This window comes from Heliconius melpomene, chromosome 12 (assembly GCF_056956725.1).
Source record: "Heliconius melpomene rosina isolate 202511_hmr_F chromosome 12, ASM5695672v1, whole genome shotgun sequence".
Taxonomy (NCBI): Eukaryota; Metazoa; Arthropoda; class Insecta; order Lepidoptera; family Nymphalidae; genus Heliconius; species Heliconius melpomene.
The window spans coordinates 9,582,876-9,610,326 of NC_140400.1; the positions used below are offsets into that span (position 1 = coordinate 9,582,876).

Sequence of the window (27,451 nt, forward strand, 5' to 3'; positions counted from 1 at the left end):
ATTTAACGAAAAATGGTTAAATAATTAGAAACTTAAATCAATTTGACTCTTATAAAGTAAAGATTAACTAAACGCGTGTACCGCATATTCTTAGACTTATCGAGCGTGTTTATCTCGAGGCATCCTGTTTAGGCTACTGTGGGCTGTTGCCAACTCATCTGGATAGATTAACTTGTCCGTACTGAAAGTATTTTCTTAATATAAAATGATAAAATTATATTAATTTGACATTAAATTACATAAAATACTTGGATAATATAAGCCTATATAAGGGCTAATTTTATTTGATAAACAAAATGTTTTTTTTTAAGTAGTATACAGTCAATTTTACTTGATGTATTATATCTATTAGTTCTAAAAGTATTGTTTTTTTAAATACGTTGTATATTTTTTTCAAATTTACACGTATTTTTCATATTTTCCAAAGTCGACTGATCATATCGTTCCGCAACTTTACTCTGTACAAGTTTTTAACCGAAATGACATTACAAAATCCATAAAATTTAAGTTTCCAACAAAATCAGAGAAAAAGACATATATTTTCATATCAATTATCCCCCAATTAGAAATAGAATCTAAAACCATTGCGACCAAAACTTTCTTACAGCACTAACGCCAATTTCGTCCACAATATTCATTAATCACACAACGACGGAAACAAGGCATTCGCTTTACCTATATATAAATTATAATTAAAGGTAGAGTAGGGAACCAATACTGATCTGGCCAGCAAAGACTGTGCTCGTATATCAAAGGCTTGCAGAATAGCCGTTCCGCAAATTATTCATAGGCTCATTATCATAAAATTAACGATAATAAATCATTGAGGTCCAATTAACCGGCCGATACGGGACAGAGCTTAGGAACGCGGAAAAATTGTTTTAAGTAGCCACGTTACGAGTTTGTACCTACACTAGAGAAATCTGTTATTGCTTATTTGCTAAATTAATTTGCTAGAGACGTGAAATAGTGTTTGAAAGTATTATTATACATCTACTTTGCACTTATTTTAGTTGCACTCGTTTTCCCGCAAAAAAGCTGGCGGGTAGACCGACGCCTAGTGTTAAAATACTCCATTTCTTTACTCTCTACTCCAATTCGATGTGTTATTAGTTGAATTATGGAACTCAACGCTGAGCTATGTCTTTTTAAAGCAGGTTAATTAAAATAATATTAATATAATCACTTCCCCGAGTAAGGATCGAATCCTCATTTTCATTCTCCTTTGTTATTTCACAATATATAGTAGCGTAGTAATATAGGGTATTATTTAGTGTTCGGTTTTACGGTATATTGAAGTTTTGATGTAAAATGTTGAGAAATCGAAGATTAAGATTGCTTATAATTCGCTTTAAGACAGGAAAATAAGGCTCATGACGTAACAAGTAGATTAAACTAATATTTCCTCATTACCGTTAGGAAAATGTATCAACCACAAGTCACAAGTAGGTACCAACAGACGTAGTGGAAAATTTTAATAAATTTATATTAGAAAATCCATTGGTGATTTCGTATTTTAATCATAAAATAAGTAAATAAAAATAAAACCGTTTTTTTACTTTGGGGAGTGTAGAGGGAAAAATTCAAAATGTTTACGGAAACAGACGAAAACAGGATTTTACGTCTCATAGTTCACCCAAGAAAGGTTGCGAGCTACTTATCGACCTGGTTTGGAATTCAGGTTCCACACAAAATATTTATCCAAACAGCAATTATACATTATTAAAAAAAAAACAATAAAAATTTAATTAAGAAAAAATATTAAAAAATGTGCAATTTTAAGAAACTAATTTAAAAAAAGCAGACGATAGTGAACGTAACTGTATCCCGGTAATGACGTTATTAGGCAGATTAATGAGGCGCATTTATATCGTGGTTACACTCGCCGGACATTTGATGCCGCCCAGAAATAATCTATCAAGCCTTCTTTGTCTTCTGATTATATTTTATTTATTTATGTATATCCATACCTATATTATAAATTCGAAAGTAACTCTGTCTGTCTGTCTGTCTGTCTGTCTGTCTGTCTGTCTGTCTGTCTGTCTGTCTGTCTGTCTGTCTTTTACGCAATCAGGGCCAAACCGCTAATTTAATTGTGATAAAATACTCATATAGAGATACTTGAGGGACTCGGGATGAACATAGGATTTTTTTTTCTCATATTTGTAATATTTTCGATATATACCAATATATTAAAATACTTATTAATTTGACATGCAATTTATTCCGCCATGTTTATAACAACCACCGTTGCTAAGCAACGATTTGTAAAGTTTGTTGTTAGAAAAGGTCACCCAAAATGAGCTTGCTTAACGTATCTCTCTATTGAAAACTGAAAATAATTTCATAAATATATTTAATAAATATTCGTATAGTTCAAGCGGGCGTAGCCGCGTTCGGGTCCACTAGTCAATAAGATGTCAAGATAGATATCAATTAAAAGAAAAAATAGATTAAACCTGTATATTGATTGAGTCCAGACACCTATATATTGACGCTATAAGTAGTAGCATTGTATGGAACAAAATTTCAAACTTTTTGTATAAAAATACAAAGGCGTTTAGTGTTAACGTACATTTTTATTTATACAGACCGCTATAAGCACTTGCAAAAAAATATAAAATAGTTTAGAATAGTATTTTATTTTTTTATTTTCAGCTCTAATTATAATAAACTACTAATTTATATTAGACTATTACGTTTATTGAAAAGAAAGCGATCCAAAAGAAGAAATAATACACATCAAGAGCTCGAGACTCAGAAGAACCTAAAATTAAAACATCTAGCATTAAAATGATACAGTAATGAATCATTCTACTTCGAAAGTTTCTAAATTACATAATTTTTATTATAGCATTCACCATACATTGACTTACTAATACAACTCGAGTGCTCGTCACTCTCTAGCGAGCGCGTAATTTATAACGCGCATACATAAAAAGGGTTATTATACGATAGCGACAATAGTAAACTAACATAACTTTACGATCGCGGCTCGCATATATATTTAAGTAGAGTCCAAATGATATTATCTTTCGTTTCGGAATGATTTCTTTGTAAGTCTCTAATTACAACTTACGTTTTAATTATATAGGAGGGTGCAAAAGTATAGCAGCCTGAGGCGGTAAGAGAACGGAAGCTAGTATCTTGTAATGACTGCTATTGGTAATTTCTTTATTAAAAGATTTTTGTTTTGTTTAAAATTAGTTAAGAAAATTTTAATATATTTTTTTCTTTATATATATTTATATAGATATACATATAAATTTATTATTTATATGTATTAAAATAACATATTATTACGCCCCCAAGACTAACGCTCGGTCTAACGGACCTCCTTATCATTAGCCGTCGCCGCTTAATAATCGTCTTGGTGATATTTATTGCTTCAGCTGGCTAATTATCAGGAATTTTGATACTTGAGTTATTGGTCCGCTCGAGTTTATTTGAAGTACAAATTGTGGTTTAGAAAGTACAGCCTGTATAAGGGAATAGCGGATGGTGCGCCAGTTTTTAATTATAGGTTCTGAAATCAATAATTATTTTGTTATTTAATATTATAATAACTGTGTTAATAATAAGATATATCTTAATTATGTTGTTACATTTAAAACAATTTATTTGTGACTTAGATTTCTTTGAAGTATTAGTTATTTACTCATTTAGATGTTTAATAAATATACAAATAAATTTAAGGATATTCTGAATGTATTACTTTATACAAGTAATAGAATGTATCAAAACATTTGTATTCATACAAGTTTAGATAGAAATAAAGCTCTCATTTCGTGCAAAAGAATGGTGAACAAGCGAATTAAGCAAGATCAAGTACCCTCACCGCTCGCGAGGGACGAAAAAACCCCCCGGAGTCGAACAAAATTTTTATTTTACATAGAATTTAATTTCCGGCGCTCACGTGTCACGAGCCTCAAAAACTATTGCGCATCGCTCAGACGGTAATACAAAGCAATCTAAATTGGAAAATAGGCAATGCGCAGTGTGTGCTTACCAAAAACGACCATTCTGAATGCGACGCGATTAAAAAAAGAAGTCCGATGCCGATCGCGCCGCGGGGGGAGTCCCCGTCCCCACTACCCCCCTTTTTTCCTATTTTTTTCTTTTTTTCGGGAGGTGGGCGAAGCACGGGTGCATGCAGCCAGTGCCCACCTTTGTTTCGCATAAACAAATTAATTTCGGCCGCTGTTTTTGATGCCTAATTCGTCGGGTGATCGTGAGCCAACAATGCGGAATAAACCACAATTATAGGGCTGAATTAACTTCTATACCGATCTTAAATCTCACATCTAGCGAAAAAACCCTCATGATTCATGTGAGATTGGCAATTATTTTGGAGCAATCTCGCTAGATTCGTGGCCGAGTTTCTTTCAATATCTCTATTTTAATAAAAAATACTACTAGGCCTCTTTACGTACGTACCTAGACTCACTGAATAGAGAGAAGTTAATACAAAAGTAACATTATTTAACAATAAACATTCCAATAAACCATATGAACTATGCCCAATTTACGTCGGACAGTACAAAAGCCGCGAAAAATATGATACTGATTGAATCAGGTGATAATCAGGTACTTCGGGCACACGTCGCAGCGGGCACCAGCGCCACCACTCATTAAGGGGGCGCCGGGCGGCAGGACAATGCATGTTTGTACTGCTTTTTGCCCATTTTTTTCATTATTTCATTTCATTTCTCCCACCGCCCACACATCCGCGCTCGCGATTGTGCCTCCGTTTTTTTTATAATTCGTTACCTTTTTTATCGGCCGTTCCATTTTCAGAGGATGGGCTGGGTGCCCCGCGCAAACGGGCGGGCGGAACGCCGCCCGTAGAACGCTTAAAACTTGATTTATAAGCAAATATCGTCTATAAATATATAAAAATATAGTAGTAAAATGTCAAGTAAATAACACATTTATAAAGAACTTTACAAGAAAATAAAATTTAGTAATAAAAAAATCGCAATATCCAAACACTTCACAAAATTTCTAATAGTCTTAGCAAAAGATAAATAAAAATCATACCCAAAATGAATACTCTTTAAAAAAACAAACAAAAACCCCATTTATTAAAACAACCACCAGCATATATTAATATTAAACCAAACTAAAACCCACCACTCACATTATTTGCATTTCTAAACGTACGTCTAAGCCGACCTGATTATTGCCTTATTGGGTGCACTGATAGGTGACAAGCCATTATCTCTTCCTCGATGAGATCTATTGATTCGAACTCGTTTTATTCGTGAGATGTTCCTACCGTACGTTCGTTGTTTGTACTTTATATCAAACTTTATTATTTGTACTATTTCATTTTCAATTGGATAATATAAAAAAAGCATTATGAATCAATGTATGCATATTGTAGATTAGCTTTCAGTTAGATACGAGTACATACATTTGTTTGTGTTTCTAATGTATTTTTTTTTTGTGTTTGTTTTGTTTAGAATATATGAATGTATGTTTATATCATGGGTATATATTCTATGTATATTACAACAAAATTATGTTGTAAAGAGGTAGAGATTTTTATAAAACTGACTGTGAGAAAGACTTTGATGATTGTTACTTCAAATACAAAATGTACCTAAATAAAGACACAGTTACTTAAGAAAGTGAATGTGAAAGGATGAATTTCAAATTCATTATTTTTTTTAAAAAAACGATCTTATTGTGTAAAGAAAAATAAAGATCTATTTTTTTTTGCTTCTTTTCTTCTTTTCTTTGCTAGTATCTTGTACAGTAAATTATTATAAAAAAAATAGAGTTCAAGTTATTTAATTATATTGTAATTATGTACATTTTATTATTACTTATTTATTTGTAAGGATTACTTTTTGAAATCATAATTAGTTTATAAAATATATTTTTATTATATTTTTTAATTAAACGATCAATAAAATATATAAATGATATCAAACAATCTCTAATGTAAACGCTACAGGTTGTGGATTCGACTCTTCGTTCTTCGTCCTGATACGAAAGCAAAAAGTGCAGCGTTGACGTCCGCCGCTCAACACACAATGCCTACAAGAAATCAACAGAAAGGAAACGCAGTGTCTTAACATTAGGTTAACCTCTGTCTACCGTTTAATATGCGGGATAAAAATGCGTGAAGCTAAAAAAAAGTCACCATATTTAGATAACCAAACAAGACCTACCTATCTTTATTGAATCTCAATCGCGTGTGTCATTACAAAGCGCAATCGAAAGGGTGGAACGTTAATTGAAAAGATCTCAACACCACAAACGAGCTATATACCAAGTACTAGTAAGTATGGAAAAATACCAGTATTATATGAAATGTACGTGATACCGCATTTTAATAACAGTTACTTTCAATGTTTATTGCGAATTGTTTTATTATTAAGTGTACAATTTGTTTGAATATTATTGGAGGAGGTATTGATTGTAGGAAATTGTTTTGTTTTTTTTGTTTTTACTTGTCGTTATATCTGCAATAGCAGATATAAGATTCTATAGATATATAGATATGGAATCGCTCAATCAATTAAATTATATTGGATAAGGTCATAAGGATCTGCTGGGATTGAGCTAAAAAGAAGCTGAACTAGAAATAGCGGTTTGAGTAGTTTTGAAAATTATTACAAGCAAGCATATACTCCTGTCCACATTATTTTTATATTCATCATTCAGTCCTGTGTATAAAATAAAATAAGATAAGATATAAAATAACATACATTTTTATTAGTAGTCAAAAAAGTTTGTCATTGTCTCCAATGATGCTACCTACCTCAAATTCAAAAATTAGCAGAATAAACTTTTACAGAAGAAATAATTATTACTTTACTTTTTTTAAAATATTCGATTTAGCTATATTGACTAATCGAAATAGAATAAAAATTAAAAACATAATTATAGTTACTTAAACCCATTTTTATCTTTTGATTGCTTCCATATGATTACCTAACTAAAAACTTTACATACAAAACAAAAACAGCAACCACCATAGCAACAATGTAATTAAAACTAAATTCGGTCGCATTAGACTTAGAATCACGTGCTAATAGCAATGCTTGCAGCCGCGTCGCGAACCTGACAAATTACTTTGATCAATCACCGTCTCTGACCGGCCACTAGCATTTGTTACCCCCTAGATATAACGATTCTAACCCCTAATGCTACATCATAGGGGTTACGCCGGACTAAAGTGGTAAAAGTGAGTTTTGGGAGTTTTGAACTTTTTGATATATGGTATGGGAGGTTTTTTTTTTGGTAATATTTTTATATGGAAAAGTCAAAGTTAAGTATGTGAAATGTGTTATGTTGTAACTAATTTATGTTATTATATAATTTTTGTCGTTTGTCTGTTCTGTCCTACTAAAAACCATATATTAAACATACAATTCATATAAATTTATATAAGAATGGAGAACTTAGTAAAATTTCGTTTGTTTTGTTTCAACCTAACAACGAGAGCTAGGCATACCGTATTAAGCACTAAGTGAGTGATTACACGGTATGTATGGCGACCGGCCAAACTAACTTATACTTGTACCTACCTATATAAAACTGCTATGGCGCATTGGCGCAAACGACTAAACAACAGGTAGTGGGTTTCATTCCCATTTGTTTCGATGATATAAAATGCAGCCTTATTATAAAAAAAATGTGGTCTTTAAAAAAAATTTTAACAACGCCATAACAATTCTCAATGTGAAAAATTTACAAAACTAACTAAACTAATAAAAGATATTTTTGAAAAAAAAAAACAGACTAAAGTTAAAAAAGTAGTATCCAGATTAAATATATTTTGAACAAACTATACAACATATATTAAGCGTGCATTTTGCTACTAAAAGGCACGCAGTGGGGAATGGACACTCAATTGCGTTGTTCACCCTCCGCCATGAAAGATAACTCGTACGTTTAAAAAAAAGTATCAAAAAATGTAAGTAATTAACGTTTTTTTCTGCTATAGACAGCTTTGTTCGTACCTTAAGGGACGAATTGGGGACATAGTGTTGCCATATTTTTATGAAAAATATGGATTATATTATTATTTGTTTAAGAATTTTTATTGTTTTTTATTTATTGTTCTTATTCTATTAATTTTAATACGACATTGCGGACGCCAGGTCCGTCTTTATCTATATATATAAAAGGACTTGTCCTCACTGACTGAGGTAAGACGCACGCACAGCCGTAACTGCTGATGGTAGAAACGTGAAATTTGGACAAAAGTTTACTTTCATAATCTGGACATCCACTAAGAAGGGATTTTGAAAAATTTTAACCCTAAAGGGGTGAAATAGGGGTTCAATGTTTGTATGGAAAAAAATTTAAATCGGCACCGATTTTTATAAAATTTGAAATTTAGATTTTTAAAAGTATTTAATTGAACAAGTGTTTCATCGTTTTCTAGAATTCTCCCCCTAAGGGTGCAAATAAGGGGTTGGAAGTTTGTATGAAAAAATTCTTAAATCGCCACCGATTTTTATAAAATTTGATATTTAGACTCTTAAAAATATTTCATTAAACATGTGTTTCATGGTTTTCTAGAATGCACCCCCTAAGGGTGCAAATAAGGGGTTGAATGTTTGTATGGAAAAATCTTTAAATCACCACCGATTTTTATAAAATTTGAAATTTAGACTCTTAAAAATATTTCATTGAACACATGTTTCATGGGTTATTAGAATTCACTCCTAAATACGCAAGCGAAGCTGCGCGCGTCCGCTAGTTACCCTATAATTATTTTGTTTTTCTTATCAATATTAATTATAATATTATTGGTATACTATTAACACTTATATGAATAACCCCTTTATGATAAGCCCGGAATTCTGATGATTCGAAAGTCCAAGCTTAAATTTGTATGCTTTCAAAAAAATCTTTTGTCTATTAATCCAAAATTACTTTTCGACTCGTCACTCTAAATTAATTTTTAACAATAACTTTTATTTAACTACAATAGTGCCGAAGTTCATTAATTTTGTTTCTTTTGTCAATAAAAGCTTTTTTAAAGAAATTTGGACAATAAATATTGAAATATTCATTACATGTTAATTTATAAAGTACTTTTTCTTTATGAAGAAACCGATACTTACGTACACTAGAGATACATTCAAGATAATTAAGGCTACAACGAAAAAAAAATTGAAAAAAACAAAATCTTCGAAACAACAGAAGTATATTTTTAAAATTAATTAAAAACAATAAATATTTATACGTATATCATGATCATAATACGAATAATTCCAATTTGTCGTCTTTATAATAATAGGTAGACCTCCGTGCAAAACACGAGTGTGTATTGAATAGCCCCCAAACTATAGCCTCTCGGTTGAGCAAATCGTTAAAGTGCGCAACAGCAAGAGTCAATGGGTACAAAAAGAATTTATTTTCTGTCCGAAATACATTCGTAACATTAAAATACATAAAGCACTTTGCGTCACAAACAATCCGCGGCACGGCTAGAAATACCCAAACCGCGTAATGTACATGGAAAAGAATCGCCCCGACATTTTAACTATAAGTTTGTAAATTTACAAGGCAATTAAAATAAAAAATGGGATGCACCCCACCGCCACCCCTTTAATTATGATTTTTTGCATTTTTTAATGATAATAAATTTGCCGCGTTGCAGCGCGCTCATAACGTTAATTTTTTGTAGAATTTGATCACCTTGCCTTTGTGTCGCTTCTTTCTATTTAATATCGCACCTAGCAAATATTCCAATTATATTCGTTATTAGGTTTAACACGTACGTATATACAGAATATATATGCAGCATACTCCTTAAGCATCTTCAACAAGTTTCGCGGAAGCGTTGGCGCAAGCCGAGCTGATGCTCTTCATACTACACGCTAAAGTAAACAGGCAGACAAATGTACACACGATACAATGGATGGATACGTATATGGATGGATGGGTGCGATAAAAACATTGTGTACGGCATGTGCCACTCTGGCACTCGGCTTTGTACATAGCGCGAACTGCACACTACTAACTTTTGAAGGTAACGTCCATAAAAATCTATCTAAAAACCCAGCTAATTCATTGAATTTTACAAATTAACGATCCAGGTATTTGAAAGGAAACGCTGATTCCAATTGATACTGTATCGAAGAGGAAATCTCGCAAAAAAGCCCACCGGTTAATGAAAAAAACTACACGCAGTCAATATTTGATGAGAGCCAATTTAAATGTTCGTCCACTTGTAGACATCGCATAGTTCGCTGTAGCTGTATCGCACATGTGCCCCCCCCACAGCCCCCCACAGCGCCCGCCGATTTCCCGAAAAAAAGAAAAACGAAGAAAAATAAACATGGCGGCGCCTCCGTGCGCGGGAAAAAATGCAGATATAATGCCAGTAATAATAATAATAATAGGCGATCGGCCGCCGGACCGCGCCGCCCGCCCCCACCCAATTTTCATTCAAATGTGCTTGCGTTTTTTTTTCTTTTTTTACTATTTTTCCCGATATTTTTTCGGGATTTCCATTAGTAAAGCGTCTGTCGGTATAGTTGCGATGTCGAACTTCGATTACTGCTTAAAGGATTATGAAATCCAAGCGCGATAATTGCACTTGTCGATAGACTTAACGATTTAAAGATGCAGGAATTTAAATGGGATCTTTGAAAAGAGGGAAAATACTATATGCACCTAATATTGTTCAAATAAATAAGACAAACAAAGAAAAGAAAGTATGATTCATAATTCATATCATTCATAGCTCTTCTTTTTCGCATTAGATCGAAGGAAAAAAGCAAAAGAAATGAGAGCGTTAATTCTAGTTCATTGATAACTCGATCTAAAGAATTGGCGCCAAAACAACAAGTACCTACGTACAGGAATGTTGGGAGCGCGCTTAGCAACTTGTATTTCGCTCCATGTATTTGTTTTGTTTTGATATTTCGGTTTTTTAAACTTATGTGATAGGGGTTGGGGGTCGGTCGGGTATCTTTATTTAAGGATTTATTCATTTTATATTATATTTTTAAATACTTTTATAAAACTAAGCCTGTGACCTAATTTCATGGGAATGGAAGTTAATTTTTCGGGATTTCTGGGCGAATGTATATATTCAGTAACTAAAAATTCCGCGCGCTTACATTTTTAATGTTGACGAGAAAACAAAAAGTAAAGTTAGGTAGTGTACTGCGTCACGGCGTCACGGCGTCACGGCGACGCGGTGACAATGCGACGTGACACTCAATTCGAACCCGGAGTACCCACGGGCCGCGTTCAATAATTAACATAATGTACTTTTTCTCGTTTTTGCACTTCCCGTTTGACACTCCATCACTCATGGAAATTCCATTTTCAATGCCGCTATACGGGGGGGAGGGCAGCGGGGTGGTCTTTGCATCCGCGCGATGGACATGGCGGTTTCGGGGGTAGGACGGGGTGGTCGAAAAAAAGATTGTTAAAAAGGCTGGCCCCCGCGACGGCGGTGTGTGTGCGTGCGGGTAAAAAAGCTCACTAATCGATACTATAGATTCTGAGGCAAGTAGGTTGCGCCGGTGCCTCGCCGATTGGTCGGTTTCGAAAAATTTTTTCCGGGAGCACTAACGAAGCGGTGGATGTTTAGTCTTTCGGCGCATTCGTGAGGACCTTTTGAGCCGACTCGTCTTTTTACCGCCCGAGCCTAACTCGACGGTCAACACTTGAAAATTAAGCGTGCATATTCGCACTTAACTTTGTCCTTGTTCGTACTCTTTCAGCCACGTGCTTGCGAAGAAAAACATCGGGGCCGTTTGTTTTGAGGATCTGTTGGGTGGTTTTGTTGGGCGTTCTTCTGATTTGGCGTTAAATTGAGCTCTGAGATTTAATTTCTAACTGCTGCTTCAATTCAATCGATATTTCTTTTTTAAGTAGGCTTATATATTACTAGCGGACCCGGACGCGGCTACGCCTGCTTGAAATATAAGAATATAATTTCTATAGAAATCTAGATGAAATGCTAAAAGTGACTATTATATTTATTTTCATAAGGATGAATGAATATCAAAATGACGCGGTAACGAACGCGGTCGCGTAGCGACGACGGTTGTTATTAACATGGCAGAATAAATTGCATGTCAAATTAGAAAATATTTTAATTTATTAGTATATATGTGTAATGTAATATTATATAGCCTATAGCACTTCTGAAGAATGCAGCTTTCATACAAAACAAAAACAAAGTAAATCGGACCAGTAGATCCAGAGATCTTAGCGTTCAAACAAACAAACAAACAAACTCTTCCGCTTTATTATATTAGTATAGATTTTTGCATATATTTCTCATGCTTTCCATTCTTACTTTTAACATAACAAGGGAATTAAGAAACGGTAATTTGAAAAATATAATCTTCACTAACAAAATGAAATAAGAACTTAATAAAAAAATTAAAATTAATGAAACTATCATTTTAAAAAACTCAATATACAATAAATAGCAAAGCCTATAAACTAAATGATCGGCGTATTCCTTTGACGTAGAACGGCATTGTCTGCCTATTTCACACTAAAGTGAGCCTCCGGTCGCACCCCGGCCTTCTTTTTGAGATCGTTTGTATCGCCCTTTTGCGGATTAACAGTGTTTTTATTACTTGTGACAGTTTTTTTTTCTTATGGTTAAGAAGATTTTAAATCGTTGATATTTTTGATCTGGTTTCTAATTTGATTTGCTTATAATATTTTAGGCAGGATAGTAAGAAATGTGCGAAAAAACAATAAGAGATAATTTTTTTCACTTTCGTCTAAAATATGTACATATATTACATTTAAATATAACAGACTTATATTTTATTCTAGTAGGACAGTACACATAAGATAAATTATAATATATATTTGTATACGTATTTTTCAGTTTAAGTTTAAAGATACTTATTTCTCAAAAAAATATTCCAGTTTTGAATCTAAAACCTCTTTGATTTGAGACTCGCGGTGTTGTGTTCTGAAGTAAATTCCGTTCCGTTACTCATATCTAACACTAGCAATTTACGAAAAATACTTTATTATAACAATATTATATAAAGATTTTACTGTTTCTCAATTATTAATATTCTCCATAAAAAATTGCAATAATACATTTAGATATACGAGTATATTAAACGATAGAATGTAAACACTACACTTTTGGAATGAATGTGAAAATAAACGAATTAGTTCTGCTATAATAATAGTCTAACAATTTTCTCAAGACGTAACAAAGAAATATAAACAATGCTTCTTAATAAAGTGAAGAGGCAGAATGTCAAGAGGCTTGACTCATTTACAAAAATAAAATTTGTCTTGAAATTTCGACCGTGACAATGTACCTACTTTAGATTTGTACTAATATTTTACACGTATTTATGTTTCTTTTAGATGAGTTGGTAAAAATAATATTTTAACATACGAACGAATATTAACTATATATAGCTTTACAAACTTTTAAATTTCTAGGACTTGAGTTAATTGAAATTTAAGTATTGATTTATAATATTTTTAGTATATTAAGAAAAAATTATATATATTGTAACCATTTTTGTATTGTAATTTAACTTTACTTAACTTTAAATATTTATTTCTCTTTTTATCTCTCCCCAATTTACTCTCTCAACATACCGATTTTCTAAGAAAATATTCAAAATTATACAATGACTATTATTAAACTATACACTAGGTGTTGTAAGACAAAGCCTTCTCAAGTAATCTCCTGAAAAGCAGACAAGACTACTATTCTATTCTATACTATGACTTTGAGCATTGTATACAAATAGTAACGTTAAGTTTAGGACACCATACAAAACATAGAAACCTGACTAGTATCGGTCAGTAGTAATAATCAGTATAAAAAATACTTAAAACTCCCTTTTTGACAATACACAAGCTTTTTAACATACAAGTAGCTAGAAAAACATTCTAATATAACCATAAAAATTTAAAAGATTAGGCAAAAGTAGAAATAATGTGTAAGAGTAAAGAAATTAAGTTGAGACACTCATAAGAAAACTCTTTCTTTGTCACTTTCGTAATTTGAAATTACAAATATGATTAACACTTATAATTAAGTAGTGAGCTAGGCAAAGCCTTCTGAAATAATCTTCTCAAAAGCAGACAAGGCTATTCTATAAATACGAGTATAAGAGAAGTGTAACAATAAAAACAATGTGTTGAAATAAATAGGAAACTTATGATGAGATACTGATAAAAAACTATATTTTCTTCTCTTCCCTTTCATACTCACTCTTTTCATCAATTCCCCTAACAAAGTGCTCAAAAACACTTTGGGTTCAATTCCCACTCGGGCGAAATAACTATTTTCATTTCTTCGCTTTACTAACAAAACAAAGCGAAATATTGAGTTCCACCACTCAACAGGCAAAGTTTAAAAAAATCAGCGGAAAGTGGAGAAGTGTCATAACATTAATTTCTCTCTACCTCACTCTGCTATATAAGGTATAAAACATGAAGTTAAAAAAAGAAAGAAAACAAAAAAAAAATAAGTAGTGAGCTAGACAAAGCCTTCTAAAATAATCTCCTCAAAAGCAGACAAGATTTCTATACAAATCCATAAGTACGTGTATAGTAGGAGTGTAGAAATGGTAACAATGTGTTGTAATAAGTAAAGAGGTTAGGTTAAGAGACTCACCTCATTCTTGAGGTTGATGGGCTCTTGCTGCGGCCGGGGCGGCGAGTGCCGGCCCCCCTCGCCCTCCAGCATATCAGCCTCGCATCCCGACTCGTCTGTAATTTATATTAGAATTATTTGTTGTTAATTTGAAAATTAAAAATTAAATCAGTTTCACGCTTTATCTCGCTAAGTAGGCAGTTGCAAATAGACAGAGGTACACACTCCGTTCTCCACTTTTCGCCAATTTTTTCTAGAGTCTACTTTCCGTATATTTTAAGAAATTATGTAACCAATTAAAACAAAAATGCATACAATTTTAAGATGACAGAGATGGATAATAAGAACCTATAATCATTGACTAACAATGAAGTCATACCGTCAACTGAGCAACAACGGTGAAATAACAACAAGTAATATGCTGACCACATCCTCTATAAGCTTAAACGCAAATAAAGATTAGAAGTCGATCGTACGAAACACACAAAAAGGAAAACGTTACCTCGCAAAATAGCAAGCGGAGTTACAAAAGAACGTAAACCCTGACCCACCCCAATGAGCCTGCAAATAGATCCAAGTCTCATCGAATTAGAAAGGAAAACTCCCTTTAATTTTGTATGAGACGTGTAAAAGCTCTTTGAAATTTCGTAGTGTATATTTTTTAATATATGTCTTTTTTTATAGCTTCGCGCTGTATCCCGCATATAGCAGGATAGGCAGATGTAACCTGGGAACCTAGTATTAAGATATTCCGTTCCCATTAAGACACTTCCTTCCCCCACTTTCCGTTGAGTTGATTGGTAGAACTCAATGACGCGCTTTACCTTGTTACCAGAGCGAAGAAATGAAAATATTAAATATTTCATTTCCTCGAGGGGAAATTGAACCCACAACCTGTTAACAGTCACACATTTGAGCCTTTGCGCCACGACTGGCCTTATTAAGTATATATCTTAACTTTAAAAATATTGTAATTTCTACTTTTGTGTAGAAAATTAAGTTTAGTTTAGTGAAATATCTTGGCTTAGTAATACTTTGACTGGCTATAAAGACTACATTTGTGAATTCAATCCCATTCCTTGCAATAATTGTAAATTATTAATTATTAATTTACGTATGACCACTTTAGTAAAACAAGGCATCAATGCGAATGGGAAGCCGAAGAACAGAGTGTTTTAATTCTAAGTTCTTCTCGTCTATCATTTTAATGTGTTTTTAAACAAAGTTAAAAAGGTTCCAACTGCGTCACAGTGCTAGCAAATTATTTACGTATGTTTTGTCGACAGCAAGCAATTTTAGAGAAAATCCAACGCGATTAAAACGAAAGTAAGTTAAAAAGGAAACTGCTAAAAGAATGCAACCATGACCCAGGCTCCGCATGTAGGTCAAACAATGATGTTTTCTCATTGGATATTAAGGCTGACATTATTTACTTAAATTATTTATTTAAGTCATATAAACTTTACAAGTCTGAACGTCAGAAATTAAAAATAAATATTCTCAAACGTCCAATAATTTATTAGACAAAAGTATAATAATTTATTTCTCTAATAGATCTACAGAAAGAACTATCTACTATTTGTGTAGTTTTTAATAAAACTAAATATTTACGTTTCAGCGAGAAAAGTTATCACTGACTAGTTACACGAGGTATATAATTTCCTCGTAGCGAAAAATAGAGTACCAAAAGGTTTCTTACTAGTATATATGTGTCTAAGCTACGATAAGCATAACAAAAACAATAAAAACATAAAAAAATATATTCTTAGTGACCCAAAAACCTCCAAACACCTTAAAAAACAATTCAAAGTCAATAGAAAAAGGAAACAATCCAAAGCAAATCGACAAAAAGGGGGACACACATAAGGAATGTGGAAAGAACGCAACCATGACCGACCCCAACACGTCTGGAAGTAGGTCAAGCCGGTCCGGGAAGGAATATCCCGCCTACCTGGGGGAACCCCCGAATATCGACGAAACAACTTTGCGGATTAAGGATTTCATAATACGTTTCGCTTACTTGGTTTGTTTCCATTGTTATTTGGTGAACGTTAAATTGATCCTGATAAGTGACTCATTTCTATGTTTATTTTGATTTAATTAATTATATTGCATGATTTATTAAAAAGAGTTCAACTTAAAATAAAAACAAAACGAAAAGGAGGATTTTGTGTTACATTTTCTTTTAAAAAAAAGGTACATATGAATTGATAATCTATTAAAATCGCTTTAAAAAAAATAGGCAATAAAATATTCATACTAAATGTAACCCTAGCGCTACATGCATTATTTATCACACTCAGATCACTTAACTGGAAACCCTAACAGTACGAGTACTGGGAAAGTATTACCGCATCCAATAATGATCTAATGATTCCGCTTATAGTTTTACTTGTCAGTGATAAATTGAACAATAAAATATTACAATTATTTCTTACTATGCAAAGGAAACTGTATTAAACGATGTATATTAGGTACTTGTTAATAATAGATTACAAGAAATCTTGCGGCGAAGTAAATAGTGAAAATAAGCCATGTTTTTTAATATATTTTTATTTTAAAGTATTTTTATATAGGTATACCAAATACGTACATCTGAATGCCTTACAAAAGTTATTTCACAAGAATTAACATGCGTTACAGAAAACCTAAACACACCAATTCTACTATGTAAAAACCATCAAAATTAAATCTTACTTAGGTAAGCCAAACAAGCGTTCATTATCACCAATCTGCAACCGACGGGAATATTAAACGAGAACTAACATGCGGAACCCGGACTAACCACCAAACAAATCCCAACCTTAACGACATTAAACAATAAGACACCACAGATCATTGTTCTGCAAATAGCTGGCCGTAAGCAATAGGAACTGATGCCAAAACGTAGCAGCCGTCGAATATGATTGCTCCTAATGCGGCAGGGGGATGGGCCAGGAGATGGGGGGAGGAGGGCATCCAAGGGGGTTACTGCGTCGCGCCGAGTTTCTGACCGAGCAGTAAGTCTGGCTTAATCCTATCGGAAACGCGGACCCCCGTTGAAGATCGAGGACTGGTCCACGATGCATCGATATATCACGAGATATCCATTTAGTTTTGACTTTCAATCTTGTTGTTTTATAATATTTAAAATAACTAATATAAAGTTTAATAGTAAAAATGAAATGTTGTTGAAGAATTTCGAAATTACATTTTCATTCATAAATCTACCTCAGGTTGGTGTTGTGTTGTTTATGTAAATAATAAAATGTAAATTTAACTGAACAGACGTGTTTATACAGACGGTGAAATAAATAGTTTTACGTTCATTTTAAAACATCACTACAGTGTGATGTAATAAATATTAAAAGATATTAAAAAATAATAATATATTTTACACTATAGTCTATAGTTCACACCTAACTGTTAGTTAACGCAAGTGTCAAGATACTCCATTCTACATTTTTCGCCATCAGAACGAAGAAACGAAAAATAATTTAAATATTAATACTAAAATTCGAAATACAACTAGAGCATAAAATAGATCTTTCCATACAAATTCTTAACACTCGAAGCTAAGCTACATAACCGATAGTCGATAGCCATCAAAAGCCTCGACTTATCCGCCTTCCGTCCTCCATGTACAGCAAGGGGGGGACATTACAAATTAATAGTACAAAGACCGGCCGCAGATCGCCCCGAAAATTTACAGGCACCAGACACTTATAGTCCACTGCAGACTGTAGGCTATACACCTATTATATATTAAGGTGTGGGCTATTTTGGCACTAGGTTAGCTGTTCCTACTGTTAACACCCTGGACCTTTGTGCTGTGATCTTTTGCCTATCTAGACGACGATGGTTCGTTATTAGCTTTTGGGTTGAGTTGTTTTCGTGGGACTTGATTACGTGTTTTAATGAAGTTGGAAGGTGTTCTTTGGAGGTCTTTTTTTTAGAAAAATATTTTTTAGAGGTTGGATGCTCGATTTAATAGATTCTGATAATGCGGCGTTAAGTTTTGCCAATTCACACCCAATGCCCCCAAAGCCAATTCGGGAACAGAAGTGTCTTAGTGGAAACGGAGTGTCTTAACAATAGGTTCCCAAGTTTCGTGAAAGTATCTTAAAATATGAAATGAAATATGCTTATGGATCGTGTTTCGTTACATTTTCACATAAATAAAAGGTATATAAAAACTTATATTGCATGAAAATTATTTTTAAAAAATAGAATAGAATATTAAATGTTTCAATAAGTCACTATATAACGTTTAAATTTGTTTATTATTTACTTCAGAAGAACTAAAATATAAATATTAATTTCGCATTACAATATAAATATAATAAAAATCTTAACACATTTTTACTACAATCTTATTCTTATTTAATAAATCTCGATAGTTCTAACGCAAAAGCTCAAGACATTTATGGCTCACTGCGGACAATATCGCTACGTACAAAGCTGGATTATATATAGAGGCTATCATAGCAGTACGTCGTCGTGATGCAGTGGGATTTGTCTCATCATTTACGAAAGATGCGGGTTCAAATTCCTTATCTTAGTTTTATTAATCTTAGCCGTGTATATATTTGATTTATTTACCGCTTTATAATTTAACCTAAATATTATGCTATTGATGGAGAAGCAGTAGAGATAAAAACAGTTTAAATAAGTTATAATTTAAAAAGTTTTTTTTCGACATATGTATCATATTGTCACATACTTGTAAAGTAGGTATGTTTAGTCTACATCATTTTGGCACGTAGCACTTTGTAAATCTGACGGCGATGTCGTGGCGTACTGAGAGCCTCAGTGTCCATGCTACCCTACTTAAATCTCTCTGAATGGGTGGATAGTAGGCAATTGAATGACAAATATGTTGGAAGAAAATTTTGAAATACAGGCCTCCTTTCATTTATAACGTTATTAAAAGTTACTTAAATTAATTTACTAAGAATAAGAAAAATAAAGATTTATAGAGAAAGAGTGAGTGATAAAAGAGGCAGGAGAAGATTTCAGTTGACTTTTGAAAACACAGTATAGACGATACTAGAGGAAGGTCACGTAAAAAGCATTAGGACCTCCCGAAGGACATGTATGAAGTGGTTGAAGATAGTGGCAGAGTCAAAAGAAGTACGCAAAAACAAAATCAAAACTAGGGACTAAGCGTGAAGCAAAAACCACTAAGAAAAATCATCCAATTGGACCGCCCATGAAGTCTATTTTGTAAAATATTAGTAATAAAGCTTCCTTTTGAATATAATATTTAATTATGAATCATATTTACATATTTTCGTTCAAAAATTGTTTAGATCTTACATATAAAACAACTACTCTCAATTAAATCACATTATCTCAAACTTACATACAAACTAACAACAACAAATATACTTATGTAAGTAATGTAAGTATATAACAAACCCAAACCGTAAATTCTGATTATCATTAGAGACATTGATAAACGTCCCAGTTCCATACACAATGGATTTAAGTCAAATGCATCGAGCTTGCAAGAGATTCGGAACTCGCCAGCACTGAATTGTGGACATTACTTCTCACGCATGGCTTGCGTAGCAGCACGGGCTTATACTGAAGTAGTCTTAACATAACATTTACATTATACAAAGCCTTTAGTTTTACTATTATGTTTTAAAGTGTCTCAATTATTAAATTTAATATTTGTTTGTCTGTCTTGATAGTTGTTTGAAATAACTAGGTAACTGTTGGTGACGATGTGTAAGAGTAAATTTTGGTTTATATAATAAATCTTAAAATTTGAGGTCATGACGAAGGGACACGTGAATGTGACTGTAAAAGCAACCTGTTGTGGGTTCCATTCCCACTCGAAGAAATGATATATAATTTGTTTTTCATTCCTTCTCTCTGATGTTGAGGCGCGGCGTTGAGTTTCACCACTCAATACTCAAGGCCTCCAGAATTCGGCGGAAAATGAGAAACGGAGTGTCTTAACACTTGAATAGTGTTAACCTAAATGTTATGCAGCTATATTTATTGCATTAGTTATACCTATTCTGTCTTTTACGAAAATATGTAAAAACAAAAACTCAAAATATAAAAAAACCCCAAAACCATGTCGTATTTTTAGTTAACCAATTAAAAGTTCTTGACTATCAATATCGGCTGTGAATCAAATAAATCTGGACATTCAGTAGGAAAATGTTACCGATCCACACCACCACCATATATATAAAACATATTATATATATGTACTATATAAATTTATTGAGCTAGATATCTACACTTATTTATGTACAAATTACATAAAAAATAAGTATAATGTTTTAAAGAAATTATCAAATGACATCGAAAACACATGATGTTTTCTTGATGCAAATAAGACTTGTACTAGCAGATGCGTAACGACTTTGTATGTTACAACTAAGTTTAAAAATTAATTTAATTTAGTAATACATATATTATCAAAACAAAATGTCCACTTACAAATTATATTTCAAAATCTTTTGTGGTTTTTAAAACTTTTTCTAATATATTAATTCTCTGTTCTTTATATTGCCATTTCTGGTATTGAAATAAGTTGCCCTGTAGATAAGTTAAGAATAAGAAAATATCATGTTATTTGACAGGCCCTCGTATAAAATGATAATTAAGGCTAAGCTTATTAGACGGGCAGAATTACATAGATATCAGAATTATATAGATATCCTAACTGTTCCTAATGCCATGATACTAAATCACCTACCAGTAAACAACTATTTAACGTGCTCTCTGAAGCACGCAAGACGTCAAACGCACACCCATCTGTCCAGCGTGAACGTTACTTAACCTAAATTATATAAATGATAATGTTTGTCACGACTAAGTCAATAAACCCCTAAATATATTCCTTTTAATAACTATTCTTTTTATTATGACTAAAACCTATACATTTTTAAAAATCCCTTATAGCATCACTTTGTTTGCCACCTGTACGTCTGTTCATAAGTTTGTCAACTTTTTTAAGTTGTACTTCCCGTTGACCTGCAACCAGACTCACACTAAATCGGTATTTCAGCTTTTTCTTTTCCAGCTTTATGCTGTACCCCGCACACAGCAGGGTAGGCAGAAGGGACCTAGTGTTAAGACACTCCGTTCCCCACTTTCTGTCGAATTCAGGAGGCATTGCGTGTTGAGTGGCCAAACTCAACGCCGCGCTTTGCCTCGACATCAGAGCGAAGAAATGGAAATATAAAGGTAAATAAATATTTCACTTCCTCAAGTAGGGATGGAACCCATAACTGTCGCGTTACAGTCACACCATTCTGCCGCTGCGCACAAGGGGCGACGGCGTTTATTTACAACAATCGCATGATGTCGAACACGTGTCGATAGAAATTAACCTACAAAGAAGCCGCCATTATAATAATACATTAAATAAATGAATATAAAAAGAAACATTACCTGTAGACATGATCGTAAGCGTGACCGAAACAGTTTTTCGCGAGTTAAGCGCATCCGTATCTATCTATATATCTATCTAGATAGATATGGTACAAACAGCATAACAACGAGCCATTAGTACGGATTGGTGAATACTTAACTGAGATTATTTTAACAGTATACCCTTTTCGCTTAATGCTTTTCGTTCTCGAATATCATTCGTCGAAGCTTTAACGAACGCTCTACAAAAGTAAGCGGACAAATTGCTTCTAAAACAACAAAAGCCGACCGGAAAAATTCACAATCGCACCGAATCATTAATCTCAGAAACAAATGGAAATCGGCCGACATCTGCTGTACTGCTCGAAAAAAATGCCCCGCCATCGCCATAGTCGACAGTTGTCACGTTATTCTCGACGGGATTAATTAGAAATGCGATTAAAAACAAACAAAACAGGAATGGTGAACTTAAATTAATGAAAAATTACCACCCTCTGAGCACTCGTCAACTCTTTTTTTCACCGGGGTCGCTCCCGCGCATTAAGCGGCTTTAATTTGAATTCGAAATTAGAATTACGCGCGCTTTATAATTATTGTTTTTTTTTTCCTTTTCGGCCAGCGCTTGATGTCTAATTCTAAAAACTGTTGATTGTACGCCATTATGTGTTTTTAATGCTATGTGTTTATGTGGCTTCTGCGAAATATAATGGTTCATAAAAGTTCGACGTAAATGAACGTCTATACGTCTAATTATTCTTATATTAATGTGAATGTGAAATTATTCTTTAATGAATACACAATAATTGTAGCGGAATAAAAATGGCAGACAATTACTTTATACGTCATTAGTACTCAGTTAGGTATAACTTTATTGATTATAGTTTAGAGCTTTTAACTGGAAATTTGTGTTCTTTTTTAACTAGAAACAATTAAAAAACGGTTAAAACTGTAATTTGTAATAGCTTGAATATACTATCGATAGTATATTAAGAATATCATATTCTTATCCATATTGAATATTTATTATACCTCTTCAACAATTTTTTTTTTAAAAAAAGTCAGTTCTAATTATTTATAAATTATAAATATAAAACCGTGCCGTCAGAAGTTTAAGCCTAATAATAATTTAAAAAAAAAATAATGAAAAAAAAAAACATAATGACGTACACGCACGACTTTGTCGCGCAATTTGAGCTTAGAACAATAGCGTTCGGAAATAATAAGTGATCGGAACACGAAGGGCAATGATAAGTGCCTTTATGCTCGAGTGCGGTAAGAGCCCTCTACGTACGCCCGAGATATACATGTTTAATTTACATTTTTATATCATTTCTACAAAAAAAAACCTGTAAAAACAATTTCTTTTCATGAAAATGCATAATTTAATATATTAAAATCCAAATTTGCAATATTGAAGTTAAGTTTTAAGACTAGTTATATTAATTTGAAAGGTAGATATGACTAAAATATAATAATTAGTGGCGTATAATTATGAATACGTTCGTATATAATAAGTGATTTTGCGAAGGGCAATGTTGAGAGCTTTTGTGTTCGTGTGACAAGGACCCTTTGCGTACGCCCGAGGAATCTACATTTTTATTTATTAATCTATATTTTTTTTACTCTATTTCTGTTCTTGTTTTTTGGATTAGATTTTAATGACAAGTATACATAAAATAAATGTAAAAAAATGTTTAAATAAAAAAATATATAAATGTAACAAAATGTTTACATTTTCTTGATGTTTTTTTGTGGCACTTTCATATATATTATGAAATTAAATTAAGAATAACTCAAAAAATATGTAATGATATGTTCAAGACTTCAAAGGCAAGAAAATGTCCTATACATTTTCTAAATAGTTTTTTTTTTTTTTTGCATTTCCAAATATTAAGTATTCTGAACATAAAGTTATTTAACAAAAAGATAACAATAATATAAATAGATAGGAAAACAAAAGATAAATATATAATTAAAAATATCTTTAAAAAACGCAAAAAAACAAAAAAGCAAATAACTTTCAACGTTAGGATAATAAACACGGTTGTTACAATCGTTTGAACTATAATAGCTTAGTAGCTTAAAACTTTACAGCGACATCAAGGGACATTATAAAGGAAACGCGAGAGTAAAATACTGTAATGCGTGATTTATGGCCACATTACACGATGCAATTGCAACTTAACGCTAAAATAATAAACATTATGAAACGCCAGTACAAGTTATTGTTGGCTGGAATATGCTGTTTTATATTATTTCTAAAGTTTTGTAAATTTTAGTTATTTGTATGACTAAAATACAAGCTTTGGAGTGCCTTCAAGGAGTGAAAGAAAGTGACTCTCGGAGAATATATATGAAAAGGTTGATGACAGTGGCCGAATTCAAAGAAGTATGTAGAGACCGTAGCGCTTGGCGCTCCGTTCTTTATGGCTACCGCGCTAAGAAGAAAGCGTGAAGTTAAGAAGATTATGACATATCACTTTAATAAAATAAAATTAAGTTTTACATAGATATGTGATGATCAAATGATTATTACCATTTTATATTCCATCACTCATCTTTCTCTCAAAGCTAATTGCAACTAAAATAAGGACAAGGCAAGACATTTTGGTATATAATACTTTATTAAAATGTATATTCGTTATTCGCCAAGATACTAAAACTAAGACTGTTGAAGTCTATAAGGAATGAGCCCCAAACTACATCTTAACATAGAGTCTGTAAAATATTTGACAACAAAAACCCTTCCAATATGATAGCACGTTATCGCATCAACACTGAACTGCACCTATTTGGCAGCACTTAATTTTTAGGAACTGTTACCGAAATCCCTCCATTCAGTATGCGCTTTAAACACAAAATTAACCCGCGAACATTTACAAATATCGGTCAATTAACCGCCAAGCGAGATAACAATTGAAATCGGTTTCACTTTCATCGAGGCCCGGTTAACGCGCTAAATATAATAATAGATCAGTAGATACATCAATGGTCCGCGGTGCATACCTCTTTATTTTTGTTGCATTATAGGCCCTATTCGCAATGCACTAAGAGCCACAGATAGCATTCACTTTCAATTTTCGAACGTCGGCACAGATTAAATAAATGTTCGTATAGTCTGTTGACGCGCGTTTGACCACATGTTTTGTGACGGAATACTTACGGTTTTAATAAATAATAGACAGCCGCTTTGGTTTGTTTTCACTTATCTGTATTGTTTTGGATTCGAGTTTAATTTTAAATGTACGTGGATACGTGTGTTTTTGATTAAGAATTGATTTAGATTTCCCTTTGAGCTATTTATTCGTTTAAACAATCGACTTTTATTAATAATGGTTTATAAATAATTACATTTAAATATGTATCTAAAGTATTTCTAAGTGGTTTAGATTATTATGTACATAAATAATAAGATGTCGATTTGAAAACCTTGAACTTTTAAATTGTAATTATCGATGCAAAGCTACAGGTAATACGATCGAGCTTTTACAATCACCTTCAATAAACGAAGCGAAATTAAAATCGACGACTCGTAAAACTCAGAATTACATACAGTAATATTCCCATACATTTAAGATTATTTAAACAATAACATAATTAATGTATACAATAGAGCTACCGACGTTTTCGTGCTCCCGACTAGCATAGAAAAGATTTTACCGTTTACACCAACATACAAATACAATACGTGTACAATCATAAAAATTGCTCATCCATAAACGTTCCTTATAATAATAATATAAATTTACGAACAAACCGAAGGAATAACAACTCTACTATGCAAGTATAAAGTTGACTTTTGACATTAATTTTGTCTGTTCATTAGTGATTTGAATGAAAGGGTTGGCAAATCCAACTTCTATTGTTAATAGTCACGCGTCAATGTATTAAATATAATTATGTGTTTTATTATATCGACTATATATAATAGTATGGGTTTGGAGCTATGAAATTGTGCGACTTAATTTTTTTTTATTCCTATTCATTAAATTCACTGAGATTACGTCCATATGGTAACACTGAAAGGGAAACATTCATCACACATCCTACTAATATCTTTTGTTATTATAAAGCGTTTGAAATGAGTTTCTAATAAAATACAATAAGGTAAGCTTTTACTAAAAAATACTGGTTTTGTTACGGCTGGCGTTAGCGATTGCAGTTTGTCATTTGTGTGTTTAAAAAAAAATTCAAAAGTAAGTTTAATTTCTTCTCCAATATGAGTAAGTATCTATGTATGTTGTACTTTGAGAGGTGTCATTTTAGATAATTAGATTTTTTTGACAATATTTTAAGAATACAATGGTTTTTTATAACACTTTTGGTTTGATTCCCACTGGGGGGACTGAATTCGTCACTCAACGCGTAATGCCTCATGAATGTAGCAGAAAGTGGGGAATGGAAGTACCCTGCTTCAATAATTGAAAGCTACAATAATTTTCATTTTTCTACTCCATCTGCTCTCGACATAAGAAGGTTTATAGCACAATCATAGCTTGACAAATTTGACATTTTTTTAGCTTCACGGTATATCCCGCATACAGCAGGACATGCACCTAGTGTTAAGAGTGTTTGCTGAATTCCCCACGCACCGCAAAATTTTCGAGACATTGAGTGCTGTGTGGTGGAACTTAACGCCGGGCTTCGATTTGATAAATAACACTATTTAATAACGTCAAAACTTCAAAATTGTGAATGATAATTAAAAAATAGGAAATATATATTAACACAAAAAGAAGTTTAGATATAATAAATATGTGCATATTATAAACATTGCAGGTGCATATTGAATGACAAGCTAAGATTAATATTTGTTATTTTATGTTAATGTCAACAGTGTCTATTAAAATAAAATATTTAAGAATTGTTAAATAAGTATGATAATTAATTAATTAGGTATTATAAAAATGTTAAATATAAAAAAATGTAACTTTTTACCAAATTAATATACTTTAATACTTCCTCGGTTGCATCAATATCCGTTCAGCAATTTCTCGGGTCAGTTTGTCGCGGATTTAATAAATATTAATAAAAAAAATTCTTACTCTTATCCCATCGGTGGTAACCTGACAACAAAAAATTTTTTATAAGACTTTTGTTCGACTTTTAATACAAATTTAGTGTAAATTATTAATTATGTTATGCTAAAAGTAATTAAAATAAACATCTATTAGGTATAATTAAATTTTATCACAATATGAATAATGATGCAGTTCTATAATTACATAATCAATGAGTAAAATTCAGATTTGCCGTTGTATTCCACCGAATAATAATTGTCTTTGTGTAAAAGAACGGAAAAGGTGGAGATGTGAACGAAAATGTAATATATTTTACGACATGAGTAACTACGCAAAATTATAATTTGTAAAAAATCTCATCTTTTAAAATAAAAATGTGAAAATAGAAGTTTAATATTTAAAATATATCATATTTTTTATAGTAATATAAAGAACAAGACGATAGACATAAATAAACAAAAGATGTTAA

The 27,451-nt window shown here is 32.4% G+C and overlaps 1 protein-coding gene across 7 annotated transcripts in view; it reads right to left on the reverse strand.

The window, feature by feature from the left end:
- pdm3 (POU-domain protein pdm3) overlaps positions 1 to 27,451 on the reverse strand; it is a 145,616-nt gene that overhangs the window by 102,699 nt on the left and 15,466 nt on the right. For 5 of the 7 annotated variants that reach the window (XM_085194998.1, XM_085195003.1, XM_085195000.1 and 2 more), the window contains exons 3-4: positions 27,007 to 27,027; positions 14,606 to 14,700 (exon numbers count right to left, since the gene is read on the reverse strand). In XM_085194998.1, the coding sequence (XP_085051124.1) occupies positions 14,606 to 14,677 (72 nt within the window). In that variant the 5' untranslated portion in view covers positions 14,678 to 14,700; positions 27,007 to 27,027. The remainder of the gene's footprint in view (positions 1 to 14,605; positions 14,701 to 27,006; positions 27,028 to 27,451) is intronic. The other 2 variants (XM_085194999.1, XM_085194997.1) reach the window with 1 other exon arrangement.